This window comes from Lissotriton helveticus, chromosome 6 (assembly GCF_964261635.1).
Source record: "Lissotriton helveticus chromosome 6, aLisHel1.1, whole genome shotgun sequence".
Taxonomy (NCBI): Eukaryota; Metazoa; Chordata; class Amphibia; order Caudata; family Salamandridae; genus Lissotriton; species Lissotriton helveticus.
The window spans coordinates 991,392,292-991,407,286 of NC_136067.1; the positions used below are offsets into that span (position 1 = coordinate 991,392,292).

Below are 14,995 nucleotides of genomic sequence, written 5' to 3' on the forward strand. Positions count from 1 at the left end.
GGGAAGTGGTTGAGGAGGCTTTGGAAATGACACTCTTAATTCCAGGCATTGACTTACCGAGTAACACCCTTCAGTGAGAATCCGGTTATTCCTTCCACAATGGGAGGAGGAAACCTCAGACAATTGGGGTTTCAATGTTATCAAGCAAGGATTCTGCTTGGGGTTACATAGTACACCAGCAAACATACCACCTTGCCATCATACAGTCAGTCAAAAGCAACAAAGACTGCATAATGTGCTATCGGGCTGGTGCTCCACACACCAGCAGGGTAAAGGTGTATATTCCCTGTAGTTCCTAATCCCAGGACAGTACCTCGTGGCCTACTCCCGACCGTGGGCCGCTAAATTGCTACATCATGACAGAACATTTTAAAATCACAACACTCTAAGATGTCATTCCTTGGCTGTGCACAGGAGATCACGTGGCAGTCTTAAACCTCAGGGGAACCTACTTTCACATCCCAACTCCTCTGCCCCACCATTGATGCCTTAAGTTTGTAGTAAGTGGTCAACACTAGCAGTTCAAAGCCCTACCCTTCAGGATCTTTACTAAGTGTATATCACTGCACGTCTGAATTGCAGCACTATTCATATGTTTATATTTCAAGCTGAAGGAGCAGCAGCCATCCACAGTGCCTAGGACACAGACAACAATGTCGTTCCTGTGCTAACTAAGATTCACATATCGAATAGTCCTATCTCTTTTCTGAGTAGATTCAACCCGTTTTAGGAGCAGTTTTAACCCATGCCGGGATGTAATTTCTTTTTAGCAGGTGTAATCTGATGTTATTTCCTGTATTTGGCCATATAATTCTAATGCGAAAAACAGATTGTCATGTTGCGTAATTGAGATAACATTTGGGTATAAATCCTATTTCTTAGCCCATGAAATGTGAAAGAACCTTCATTCAAAAATGGATGTGAGAACTCTTTCTTTGCTCAGAAAAGTGTAATATGCCAAAGCCTGCATGTCATGTAATGCTTTGGGCATTTCGTGTGATTTCTGCAAAGGAAATTACACATATCTCAACCAGGCGTATTTAACGCTCGATCACAGGAAAAGCCTCTCTTAATCAAGAGTAGTTGACAGCATTTGAAATGCTGCTCCCTCTTTTTCAGACACCACTTCAACTAACTGTGAAAACAATCATGAACAAATATAAGATTTTTACGAGTTGGTACCAACAACTCGTAGGCACTTCTATGGGTAATTGCGCTGCACCAGTGTATGCGAACATTTTTATGAAACAATATGAAGAGGAGAACATCTTAAGAAAACCAGAGTGGTATGACAACACTAAATTAATTGTGAGATAAATTGTTGAGTTAACACAATTAAATTCAATTGATGAACGTATTCAGCTAACATGGGAAATATCGAAAGATAAGGTTACATTTTTGGACGTGGAGATTACACTTCCAGATAATGGATTTGAAACAGACAGCTTTCGAAAAACCACAGACAAAAATAATACACTCCACTATACTAGTTTTCATCAAATGTCTCTGAAACAGCATCTGCCGACCTCTCAGATGGTAAGAGTTAAAAGAATCCCTTCAGATCCCATCAAATCAGCACAAAGAATAGAAGAAATGGGAGAAAGGTTCAACATCAGAGGTTACCCACAGAGTGTGATTGATGCAGCAAAACAAAGAGTTCACTTGATGAAAAGAAATGACCTTTTAAAGGAACACAAAAACTGGAAAACACCAGGACGGTAGTTGTATCGAAATTCTCAACTTCAAGCGCCAACTTTAAGAAGATCATAAGAAGACATTGGCCTATCTTGAACTTGGAGTCTGACTTCAACTCAATATTTGCGGCACCACCACTGTTCGCTCATCCTAGGAGTAAGAACATAGGAGAGAGACTGAAACAAAAGGTAACGACATCAACTCCGTTCAAAGGAACCAGACCATGTTTGAATTGTGGGAATTGTAATAACATAATAAAAGGTCATACAATAACACATCCCATGAAAGGATACAACATAAAATTAAGAGTGTCTGCCACTTGTGACACGTCTAATGTAATTTATCTACTGAAATGCCCATGTGGAAAAGTGTACGTGGGTAAAACGGAAAGAAAGATAGACACGCATTAATGAACATAAGTCCAATATACGAACACGAAACATGAAATCTGCAGTATCAACGCATTTCACTGAAGAACATCACATCTCTCAAATGAAATTTCTGATATTAGAGTCAGTGGAAAAGATGGAAGGGAGAGACAACAACAAACACTTATTGCAACGTGAAAATGTCTGGATACATAAAATGAATTCTAGTAAGCCGAATGGTCTGAATGACCGGATTGAGTTTGCATGCTACTTGTGATTGCACTGTTAAATATTATCAACATCATTGAGATTGTTAATAAACCTTGGTCCACATGGTTATGGTTATATGCGCTGTACTCATCATACAAAACAGCATTTTGCTGGAAGTATTAATTGTCAACTCATTGCACTCTGGAACATGACTCTTGATTGACAGGTTGCACCCGTTTTTTTAGAGCATTCCTTCATTTCGTCACTCGTGTTCCACCACTTTTGATGCACTTCGTTCTTTTTTCACTACTGCTTATTTTCGGCTTTATTTGAGGCATAGCCGGTCTTTATTAATGTTTGATTATTTGGTCACTCCTTGAATTCATCAGCAGGAGTACAGGTTACGAACAACATCTTATTTCTATACGGACGCCGGGAAGAAGTCTGTCTTTGAGTTTGCTAGCACGTGACGTTTAGCGGATGCCCAATCAGGTTGTAACATGCATAGAAACAGGGCTAGCGTTTTATGAAATCAGGAAAAATGATCCGGTACATTGGAACGTCGCAAGGAGGAAAACTTTGCAGAGTGAGTAAGTGGATCCGCATAAGAATAATGTGCAGACTGTATGTGGCTGAGCGTATTGTTGAGATATTGACACTCATCTCAAACGCTTAATTTTTTTAGAATTACGAGCTGCATACTGAAGACAGGCATGTAAGCTTGGGATTTTTATTTGGTTTGTTTTTGTTTAGTGTGATTCGGAATTGCGAACACAGAATTGCCCAACTGCACTTTACACAGGTACACACGACCGATATCTCTCACAAGGACGCTCACGGGCTGGTTCACTTTGTGTAAAGCACATTTATCACAATCCGTATAAGAGTTGCCAGCAGGATCATATTATTTGTATCTTTTGAATTATTCACATGTTTCATTTACCAGCAACAGATGATGTACATATGGTTATGATGTTATGTTTCTGAATTATAGAGATGCTCCCAGAGGAAGGGCTTTGTGCCCGAAATGCATAGGAGCCAAACAAAGCAAAGCTGCTTCTGAATGTGAAACTATAATGAAATGGAGAATGAATTTCATTAACGAAGTTTTGAAAAAATAAAATGAGAAATATCTGAAAGCAAGATATGAAATGTGTGGAGTCCTAGTTTCTTAACAGGGAACCTGAAGGAGTGCCCAGGGGGATGCATCTAATGATTCATTAGTAGCACGTTAGTCAAAACCATCATGAAACCACTTGGGAGGATGGCTCATGGCCTTCTTTGTGCCCATAACTCACTGCTTCACATGTACCAATTACTGGAGTGTATATCGAAGCAATGGTCACAAATGATGGTTCAGCTGGAGGAACTAGTGTTGGTAGAGTCCGGAGTTCAGCATAGTCGTACTTGGTGGAACATCAAGAACTTTCTGCTCAACAGAATATATCAGTACCCACAGACACAGTTGGTCATTACTAGAAATGTCTCACTTATGGGTTAGTGCGGGCATTACTGTATAGTGTACCTGAAAGCAAGAACAGCAAAAGTGCTTCATCCACTTCCTAGAGCTGATGGTAGTCCTGTTGTCACACAGTTTTTTATATGCTTGTCCGAAAGACAGCCATCCTAGTGCGGACAAACCACATAACTGCCATGTTTTACATTCAAAAGAAGGAGGGGACTTACTTGTCCCATTTGTGAATGTTATCCCAATCGATTTGCCATGGGGTCATTCGCTATTAGATCAACTTGATAGTAAAGTATTTACCAGAGGTGTACAACGACTTTGCGGACCTGCTAACTAAGCCTCAACACATTGATGAGTCGGAGCTGGATCAGCAAGTATTCCAATTGTACTTTCAGAATGGGGGCGCGGCCTATCTGTTCATCTCGCAAAAAAATGCAAGCTTCACCTCTAGCTTCCCACAGTCCATGGGCAATGCACTATCGGTGATATTGTTTACCCTTTCCCTCACTACTTTTGTTCTCCTATGTAGTTAGAAAGTTCAGGCACAGGTCCATGACGCATGTGGGCAAGACAGCTTTGGTAGTTAGTACTTTTGGAATTGTCTGTTTAGCCATGCAAGAACCTTCCTGTTGTGGGAGGCTTGCTATCTCAAACCCAGGGTCCACTGAGATATCGAAATCTCAAGGGAATGAATGTAGTGATTTGGTACGTGAAGTATTAGAGTTTGGTGCCTCCAGCTACAAGAGGAATGGATGCTAATCCCGAGAGAAGCCTGCAAGCCCACAACAAGGGCATATTATGCAGCAAAGTGGAAAAGCTTTGTGCATTACTGTATACACAGAACCTCTAAAACCTCTAAAAGTGTTTGGTGCTGTGAAAAAACTAAGCTGGTACTCTCCTCTCAGAAAAGGAGAAAACCAGGACTCTAGTCCCCAGGGTAGCTCACATACTGTGTCCCAAGGTTCCCTTCCCTGGGACACAGTGGATTCCCTGCCTTTGAAAGCACGGCCAGGGTAAAAGAAGTCTGATCCCACCTGGCTGGAGCTTTGAAAATGCTCCTGCCGGTGAGAGCAGACTTCTGTTTCCCTGCTGGTGCTCCTACAGGTAGGAAAACACACATTACACCAGCCTGGAGGGAGTAAGCAAAAACAGCTGCTACCTCTTGGCAGGAGCAATGCAGGATCCTGCAGCATGAGAGGAGTCAGCCCAGGGGCTTAGGGACTCACCTTGGGCACTCCAACTAGTGGTATATGGGTGTCTCATACCCAAGGAAGCACGTGGAGGGGAGCCATGTGCCCCCTACCCGTTATTTATAACATAGGCCGGGAGATGGGGTCCCCAGGACCCAAGTAAGGTCAGAGAGGTGGGGCAGGCGCCCCTCCCGATCTATAAAAAGAAAGGCACTGGGGTATGGTGTCCCCAGGGCTAAAAAGACTTGTGGAGGGGGCTGCGCCCCTCCCCCCCCCCCTCAGTCATTTTTAAAAGAAGGGGTGTCCAGGGTGGGCACCAGGACACCAAAGTGAATAAAAACTGAGTAGCAGGAGCGGCTCATTTGTTATTCACTGCTCTGTGAAGGATTGCCCCATAATGCCCTGTGAGAACTATTGAAATTTTTTTGTGCTGTCCCTAGAAAGGGCAGGAGCACCACCAACATTTTATTTATTGTCGCTGGGGGTTGAACAGGCCTTGTAACCAAACCCTGCAGCATGGGGTTGGACGTATGGTAATAAAATATTACTTTACGTAATAAAACCCTAGACATTCACTGAAAAAAACAAAGTTTAAATTTACTTTATAGTTCAGTGAACATTTCAGTTAATAAAATTGTTTTAAATGTAGAAAACCACTGAAATTCACCGTTTATAGTTATTGCTAGTAACGATGAGTCCTAAGGTAACTATAATTCGCGCCCTCGCCATCCACTGCTATTTCCCCCATATATTACATCACTGTGACATCGTCATTAATATCACTGCACCATTTGCAACAAAATTATTGATGACAAAACTATGCAGGGTAGAGATGCTAGATATAGTTAGTTATCTTAGGGCGCAAGTGATAGTGACTTGAGAAAACTATAATCGGTGAATTTCAGTGGTTTTTGTACATTTAAAGCAGCATTTTTTCACTGACATTTTCACCGTGCTATAACGTCAACTTTCACCTTACTATAACATCACTTTATTCTTACTTTAAAAAACAGAAGTTTAAAAAAGATATATATATATATTTGTATGTGTGTATAAATAGTCAACCTCTCTCCAACATAACTCTAGCATTAGGATCACTTTTCTCTAGATCTCATCTTATCTCAGGTGCCACCATTCTAAGGTTTGTGCTTGAAAGTGCTTTTACTCCTCTAAAATACATACAGAGGAGGTGCCGTGTTGTACTGTGGTCATCATTTTCACATGACTTTGTCTATTTGAAGTACTAGGAAGGCATGAAACTATGTAAACAGACTTAAAGAAGGGTTTTGACATTCAATCCAAAATAAACTTTTCTCAACATATTTCACGATAAATGTAATATTTGTCAACCTCTCATATATTACTGATTTTTGTTAAACCTAAAAATATCACTATGTGTATTTGTCTTATAGACATTGACGGTAGACTCTTAAAGTGAACTGTGTGTTACTACCTGGATAAAATCTAACTGTGATCGAATGTCAAACCGGCCTTTCAGCAAATTACAAATTAATGTTTGCAAAGTCAATATTGTAACCTACTATGTGTAATCAAATAACTTAAGTCCTATATTTCTCTTGATATTTCCGTCCCACTCACTTACCCGAAGTAACTGTTATGAATGTTATTGACGTCTCCCTTTATTATTGCCAAGAGTATTGTTTCAATTTTATTTTCAGTCTGTATCATGTGCAAATCAAAGAAAACCCTTTTAAATCTTACATAATACAAATAAGTGCTAAAGCAGGCTATAATGTATAAGAACACTTCATCATGCATTGTTTAAAAAAGACAACTAACCCAATAAAGTGACACTATGCATTCTCTCAATGAAGATATTACATAAGTTCCCATGGAGTATATAGCGTATTGGTAAAGTGCATTATGTAAAGTGATCCATTCCTTAGAGTATTCCAATTTCACAGTGTAGTTGTTCAGTGCAAATATTCATATATAGTGATTACTGCGAGTGCTAATGAAGTGGCAAATGCTCATAGTTCCATGAAATTTGTTCCAAGTGGCCATACTTGCATAAACATAATTCTGTAAATTCATAATGTACTAATTGGATCATTGAAAACCTAAATTCACAAATTGCTCACCATGTCCGAAAGTATAACTCTATTCATACATAATGCGATCAACAACCTATGTATGAAGAATACGCAATAATTCATGTGACATTCTCATCAATAATAATCCCAGTTTCATAACTTATTCAATGTTTTGGAGAACCGCTTTATATCACAATGTTCAGAGCTGAACATATGACTTGGAAGTGTTATTAAGTTTCTAATCCTCAATTTGATCTGGCATTTAAATGGGAACATGAAACATCTCTTTGAAACAGTCTGATATTCACTTCAACGTAACACACATCTGTGATAACCGAAAATTAATTTTTAAAGTGCATTATATTTAAAAACAACAAAACATCCTGGAGGAAGAAGCAAAGCAGATTACAGTAAATAGCAAATGTATGTGAAATGTAATTTCTTGACAACATTCTGCCCATTGAGTTTTTTGGTATTAATATATACCTTGACTCAAAGCTTCCAAGGAGTTGTCACTCCGTGGAGAAATTATGCACAGGGTGAAGAATGTTTGCGGTAGGTACTCTCCTACCCATGTCTGTTTCTTTGCCCTCGAGAGTTCGGCTGTCCATGAAGGGTTCGGTACAAGGAAATGGCTGTGCATAGTATAAGCTCTGAAACATAATGGTGCTTGGGTGTCTAATGGAAATGAGTTCTCAATGACTAGTTATCTACAGGCCCTGCACCCAATCAGCCCCCACATGTGTGGCCAACCTCTCATCCATTTCCATTTTTTTTCCCTTCTTTTTTCTGGTTTTCAGAATCACGCAATACTCCTGCAGGAACCCACGCTCTGTCGATGTTGCAGCCAGCCAATCCAATCGCTCGGTCCTACCGCTGGACCTTCTGGTCCTGTAGGACTGTACTGGCCGGGGGAAAAAAGTGCTCTAGATCAATCTGATCACTTTTTTTTTTTTTTTTTACTTGAGGTACTGTGGGACTCCTGTGGTGCCAACGTCCAAATATCACTACATTTTTAACATTAATTTCTGAAAAACCATAGAGGTAATTTACACCAAATCACAAACCTCATACTTTCTGAATAAAGATCTAGTGTTCTGCCAAATTTAGTGTACTTCTGTTCAGCTCTTTAGGCCGAGGCTACCGTCGCACTGCGTAAGCAGTGGGCGGAGCCGAAGATTTTATGTTGTGTAGTATGGGGGCTTGAACCCGCCCCTCTTCTCCATTGGCTGGCCTCGTAAATGCTGGCCAGCCATTGGAGGAGAGGGGCTTCACTCAGTTCTAGCCCCGGCTTGATAAGATTCGGGGGCATTTTTCTCTTTTTTTAAGCCCTGCCCCTTTTCTAGTGGTGGGCGTTACACCCTCCCTCTCGCCGAGGTCCCAGTCTGACCTAAACATGCCCCTCAATCCAAAAAATTATGGGCGTTTCTCCTAGCCACTTGTGAATGACCTCGGAGAAACATGGTGTGGAGCGCTCCTCTCTTGCCTTCCGAGATCATAAGGCAAGAGAGGAGCGCTCCACACCACCATGTTTCTCCGAGATCATTCACAAATGGCTCGGAGAAACGCCCGTCATTTTCCGGGGGGGGGGGGGGGTGGGGCTGGCGTCACCGCTGTCCGCACCCCTCCTCCCGCCCCCCCCACCCCTCCTCGCCATTCTTAATCTAGGATGCGGTGGCAGGCAGCTTGTTCCTCCTGTATTGCACAGTTTGCTACCTCATGTATTCCACCCGGCCACAACTGCCACCCCCGCCCCATGCAACAGCAATGTTTTCGTTAGTCTAGTTGTCCTTGCATTGAAGGCCGGTCGCTGAAGCTTAGTCAGTGTTTCTTCGTCGCTGATTGGAGGATGAAGGCTCCGTGGTGTCAGGAGTCCCCAGTCACCAGTGGCGTGAGCAGGCGGGGACACTAAGCAAAGGGTGTTTGCACAGGGATCTGGAGGGGCGGTGACAGACAGGGAGGGAGGGACGCTTCACATCATCCGAACGGGAGACCCTCCCTTTGACAGATGCACGCCTGACTAACCGGTGACTGAGCTGACCCCTCCTTCGTTCACATCGGTCCCTGGCCCACAAAGCAAACTGGGGCACCGAAGTAGCGCTCTTGGACCCGCTCATAACAAGCACAGGCCCCCCCAGCCATGTGGACCCCCTCCTGCAGAAGCCTTGGACACGCTTGCCCGGCACTTCTCATCCTGGTTTAAAAAATGGTGCCCTTTCTCTCATTTTCTCGCTATTTCTCACACTTCATCCCCAATTGTTTCTGTTTTTGTTTCCCTTTCCGTCTCTCACCCGTTCCGTTTCTCCTCGCTCCGTCTTGCACTCTTATCTCTGGATTGCACATGCTTCAAAATCAGCACTCTGAGGTCACTTGACAATGTTCATTCTGAAGTAAAACGCGCTCAAACGTCTACAATAAAATCACTGCAGACCGTTCCTACCACGTTCGTAACGAAAGAGGAGCAAACGACAAACATCGGCTCATGACTGACAAAAAACGTGTACATTAACCGACCCATTCTTCCCCATCCCTTTTACTCTTTCTATTTTACTGTCTCTTCCTTCGTCTCTCTCCATTTCTCATACGTGCTCCTTCTTTCTTTCTACCTTCCCAATTTCTTTCTCTCATTTATCTTTTTCCTCCCCACCTTGCCTAAATTCTGATCCCCAGAGGCTGGCTTACTCTTTGCTTTCTCTTTGTATCACATATTTGGATGCAATGACGGAAACAGCAAAATACAAGTCTGGCGGCACACTTTGTATTTATGATGTGACTTGTATCACATATTTGGATGCAATAACGGAAACCGCAAAATACAAGTCGGGCGGCACACTTTGTATTTATGATGTGACTTGTATCACATATTTGGATGCAATGACGGAAACAGCAAAATACAAGTCGGGCGCCACACACAGTGTGGCTTTGTGTGGGTGTAAATGCAATATGTCCTGCATTTGCGAGCGATTACGCTATTGGCATTGTAAATGACAATGCCATTTATATAACGATTAAGCTATTGGCAATGTAAATGACAATGCCATTTATTTATGATTTAAAAAAAAAAAGTCATGAGCAATGCCAATAGCTCTACCTTTAATAATGCCGAGACCATTGTTTTCTTTATGCTGTCAAAAAGTTCAAAATTGCATGTCGAAAATGCGTTTTTAGAACCCTCCCCTTTTCCTCGGCGCCTGCTTGACTGATCCCGTGGAAACTATCCGAAGAGCTGAGGTGGATGAACATTTTTTATGGAAAGTTTGCTGAAGATTTGTCAAATTGCTGCAATGTTATTAGCAAAACAGAAAACGCTTTAACTATGGAAACTCCGCTCCGAACTAACGATAACTACACCGTGTAGACTGCCACTGTACTATATATATATGTACATATACTTTTTTGTGTTATTTGAACTGCGTTTACATTCAATTGTTGTGTTGTATTTAAGGTATTTATTGCCCCAGCTGGAATGGAATTCCATTCACAAACGTTTTTCTGCAGCAAAGTTCAACTGAGCTGCTCATAAAAAAATTAACATGCAAGTGTAAATATTGACACCATCATTCACAGAATAACATTGTGCTTGCAAATGGAATTCAATTCAGTGGATAATATGCCAGTACAGAGGATTCTCTGGAGTACTACGTTCAGGAGCAGGAAAAAATATTTTCTCCTTGGAATAAACCAGTGGAAAACATTTTGATTAGATGCAACTGTAAACTGGTAGATTTTCCATCATTGTTAAATCTTCCCGTTTCGTATTGGGTATATGGATGCAAATCTGACTTCTTAGAGTTCTAGTGGCTGTTTTTGTGAATACCCTGGTATGCACACATCTACACAAATCTTAGGACAGCTGCGTTTCCTATATTAGTGCATGCATGTTCCTTTCTGAAATAAACCCCCAGAAATCTTGCCCTCTAGGTAGCTAAAATTATCATAGAATGATGGAAATACCCTTTGAACGTAAGTAATTTACATTTGTGATTTATGCAGTGTCCCTCATGAACTATCTGTTCATGTGCATGCATTGAACTCCATATTAAACAATCTTTAAACAGCAAAAATGTTCACATTTTGATAATCCAGCCGAGACTATTTTGTCAGCTACAGTATTTGTATGCCTGGCCCAGGACTAGTACTTGTATATATGACAGTATACCTGGTTAGCTATTTCAGCACTATACAGTTCATATTTGTTTTCTTTTATGTTAGTAACTTTCTTTTTAGCAAAGGTCAGCTAGGTTGTTAGGGTGGGGTTAGTTGCTCACAATATTGTCCTTACAAGGAATTGCAAAAGAGCCTATGAAACTGCTAAAGGCAGTGCAGAGGAAAGGAAAGCTAAATGCTGCTTCACTTCATTCCTGTTCTACAGATGAGCTCCAAGATAGAACCTTGCTTTGTCCTGCCAGTGTCAAATTTCCAAATGACGACAAAGGAATGTTGTGTTACCTGTCCAAAACTAACAGGGGCACCTGCTTATGAGATGGAGTAAAATTCAGCTTTAGTTGTCTGCCAACCTCTTGTAACTATGTAAAATAGTAACTTCTATATCTAATATAAAAGTGAGTTGCTATTCAATTGTTATGGCACTCCGTGCAGAAAGAACAAAGGATTTTTTATATTCCGTGGATAATATTTAGGATTAATGAGTAGAAGCAACTAGTACCAACCCCAGAGTCTGAAGAGGAGTGGGTTAAGTATTTAACATTTATACAAGCTAAAAGGTGATGAGAAGAATGGTATAGAGAGTTTAAGAAACCCTCAGATCAATATTATGGAGGTGTTGCAGCTTTCCCTAATCCTCACAGTAAGCAGAGCTGAAGATATGAAGACGTACCAGAATCCTGGAAAGGAAGTGTAAGTAGTTAATTATAAAAAAGGTTCTTCCGAGTCTCCCAAAGGTTATTGTATAATTACCTTGTTGAAAAATGTATGCTAAAGATCTTTTACCATCATTGAAGGATTGGATGGCACAGGATGCAGCACTTCTAAAGATGCAATTGGACTTCCTTAGTGGGCACTCAACAGTGATGGATGTCAAATACTGAAACTGTTGGCTGAGGATTATTCCTTTAAAAGAGGACAGTCTCTTTGCTTCATATGTAGACCTTTCTCCAGCATTTGATACCATTATGTGGGCTCTACTATGTAAAAGAAAATGTCTAATTGGAATAATCTGGCGAAATTGTTAAAATTAATAATCCAACTTCATGAGGAGTCATGGACAAGAATGGGAACGGGCGGAAACGGAATGTTACCTAGGAAGATCTATACCCCAAACTGTTTAAAAGAAGAGTGTGTGTTACTCCTTCTTCTTTTTCCATGTATATTGCTGAGGCACCCACAGCCTTAAAACGGGTTCTTTCTTTTCTACTAAAACCTGGGGCAGAGGCTATTTCTTCCTTGTTCTATGCAGATGATACAGACCATTTAGATCTCACACCGGTGAGCCTTTAGAGGCAATTAAATGAATTTTCAGCACACTGTAGAATCAAATACTTGATAGTAAATGTCTCCAAAATAAAAGTGACCGTATTTTCCAGTAGAGAAAATGAACTAGAAGTGGTGACTCAATGGAGTCCAATTAAAGAGTGTAGATATTTGGGCTTCCTTTTTAAATATAATCTTAATTTTAAAGCACATATTAATCAACAGGAGCAAAGACCATAGCTGCTATATTATAAAGAATGGATTCTGAATTGGGGCAAAAATCCGAAGAAGTTCTTAACGAGAACGATCATTCAAAAATACAAAATTTCGTTTTGTATAGCTGTGAAATCCTCTTGGAGAAAAGCATCACCTATTTCTGATATTGAAAATGAATATTTAGAACAGATGCAAGGTACAGTTAGTAGTGCATTGAGGTTTCAGTTGTGTTTGAGATACGTATCATCAAAAGGTGGTCAATTATTGGGCGTCTTATTAACTCGGTTGACAGATTGCTGAGGCATTTAATTAAAAGACCCCCTTCAGCTGAAGGAAACCGTATAATGGATTGTCAATTTCCACAATATTATTGAAACCCTGAATATATAACTATCATCAGATATATGGAGCATTTCAGTGATGAAAAACATTAACAAAACGTGTGGTTAAAGAGAAATCCTGAAATCATGATATAGAAGATGTGGGTACAAGAAAAAACTACTTCACCTATTGGACAAAGATTACAGAGGTGTTTTACAACCCTGTTTGCGTGATATTAAGAGCTCCACTATCATGTGGTGGGCATTGAATGTCAGGCTTGGCCCGGTTCCAGCCTTTATACATTGGAAGATGTCCAACTAGGATGGAGTAGATAACCTTACTCCACTACTGCATGCCTCACAGAAACGCATGCACTGCCCAGGCTCGACCTAAAAAGGGGGTGGAACAGGCTAAACAGCTAATGGGTTAAAGTAATGCTCTACAAGGAGTTGTTCTAATGTTTGCAACAAATAGAAATTTGGCAAGTCTTCAGTGCCCCAACATTTGATCTCTCAGGCGGGATTCTTGAGTGTAAAGTATAATATTTCTATTTTGTTGTCTTCTTCCAGGTTTTGGGGGCTGTCTGGATATTATTGTAGATGGAGTGGAACTTTTGGATGAAGCTGGCATCGAACACAGCCGCAACCCTGTCCACCATGATGTCATCCAGACAGAGAAGCAGCTGGCAGAGAGCTTTGCATATTTCTTCCCTCCTGGTGCCGCTTCAGAGTAAATACGTTACAAAATTCTCAGCTTTTTGTTTGTGTAATTTTGGCACGTCTGAGTGACTCTAAAGGAGCTTACGTTCAGGTAAAGAAATGCTAGATTGGAGCGGTGCTTAATTTAAGCCTGTGGTTTCTGGGTGCTCGGCATTGGCGTTTAATCGTCAAGACCGTCTCCTATAATAGTCTGTCACACGGTGTTGCTGTTTGTCTAATTTAGGTATGAGCACGATCACAATTGTTTATTGATTCATTATACTTTGATAATAATTAACTTGTGCCATTCAAGCTATTCTTATAGCTTTGGGAGCCTGAAATAGTCTCAATTGTCACTCTTGTAGGATTGTGATGGTTAGTAGTTGTATTGGTACTGACGTTGGCAGTGCTGGCAGTTAGCAAATGTGCATTGAGAGCCAAGTCAGGGCTTCTGACTTGGACCCTAAGAGCCACATCACTACCTAGACTATGAAAAGTCTATTTATTTAATATTTGAGCACTGAACCTGGACCTATATTGTGAATTTTTTTTCAATTTGGATCATTATATTTTATTACTGCATTGAATGGCGTCTTCGGAGAAGGAGAGGTGTTAGTGTTGAAGATGAAGGAAGTATAGGACATGGGCATAGGGAAGTTGGAGACTGCACTGGCACTTGGTCAGATAGTTCTATGTGACACTGGCTTTGGGATGATTGAGAGCCAAACGAGGACCAGTTAGGGGGCGGTATGGACGAAGGTGGATAGTTGGCTTAACACTGGTGTGAGATAGTGGAATGCAGCCTATAAAGTAGGCAAAGAGTGGTGTTGTAGGTGAAAGGTCACACATCTTTGAAGAAAGAGGCACGCATGGGGGACTGGGTCACTGGTTGAGTGTATCAGACTATTGGCATATGGATTTTTTTCTGTATCCAGGATACTGCCATTTTAATGGTACAGTAGGTGTTTGAGTCTGCATAGGGAGGAGTGTCATTTTATGCTTATTTCCATGGAGAGTATTGTTTCAAACTAACAAACAGTTGTTAATCCTCAATGGAGGTCTTCAGTCCTTTGTTGATGGTGAGCAGGTTATTTACTCTAATTAGGAGTACATGTAGCCTCTCTACCACTGCCTGCCAAGCTCACCAATAGCCATGGGCAGCATGTGATTGCTGCACAGTGGGCACTCTGAAAGGGGTTTTTAAAAAGTCATTACTATTTTGGGAATGCAAACAGGCTGCAATAACAGTTAGCCCAAACCGCAGTACAGGCTTTTGCTGTTTCAGAAGAAATAATTATTTCCCTTTCTGATTGTCCGTTTAGGTTTTTGGAAGTTTGAGAGCTGA

The 14,995-nt window shown here is 41.0% G+C and overlaps 1 protein-coding gene across 1 annotated transcript in view; it reads left to right on the forward strand.

Moving 5' to 3' along the window:
* Nucleotides 1-14,995, forward strand: part of LOC144763228 (ADP-dependent glucokinase-like) — a 157,223-nt gene that overhangs the window by 51,342 nt on the left and 90,886 nt on the right. The window contains exon 2 of the mRNA XM_078648624.1: nt 13,522-13,681. Within this exon, the coding sequence (XP_078504750.1) occupies nt 13,522-13,681 (160 nt within the window). The remainder of the gene's footprint in view (nt 1-13,521; nt 13,682-14,995) is intronic.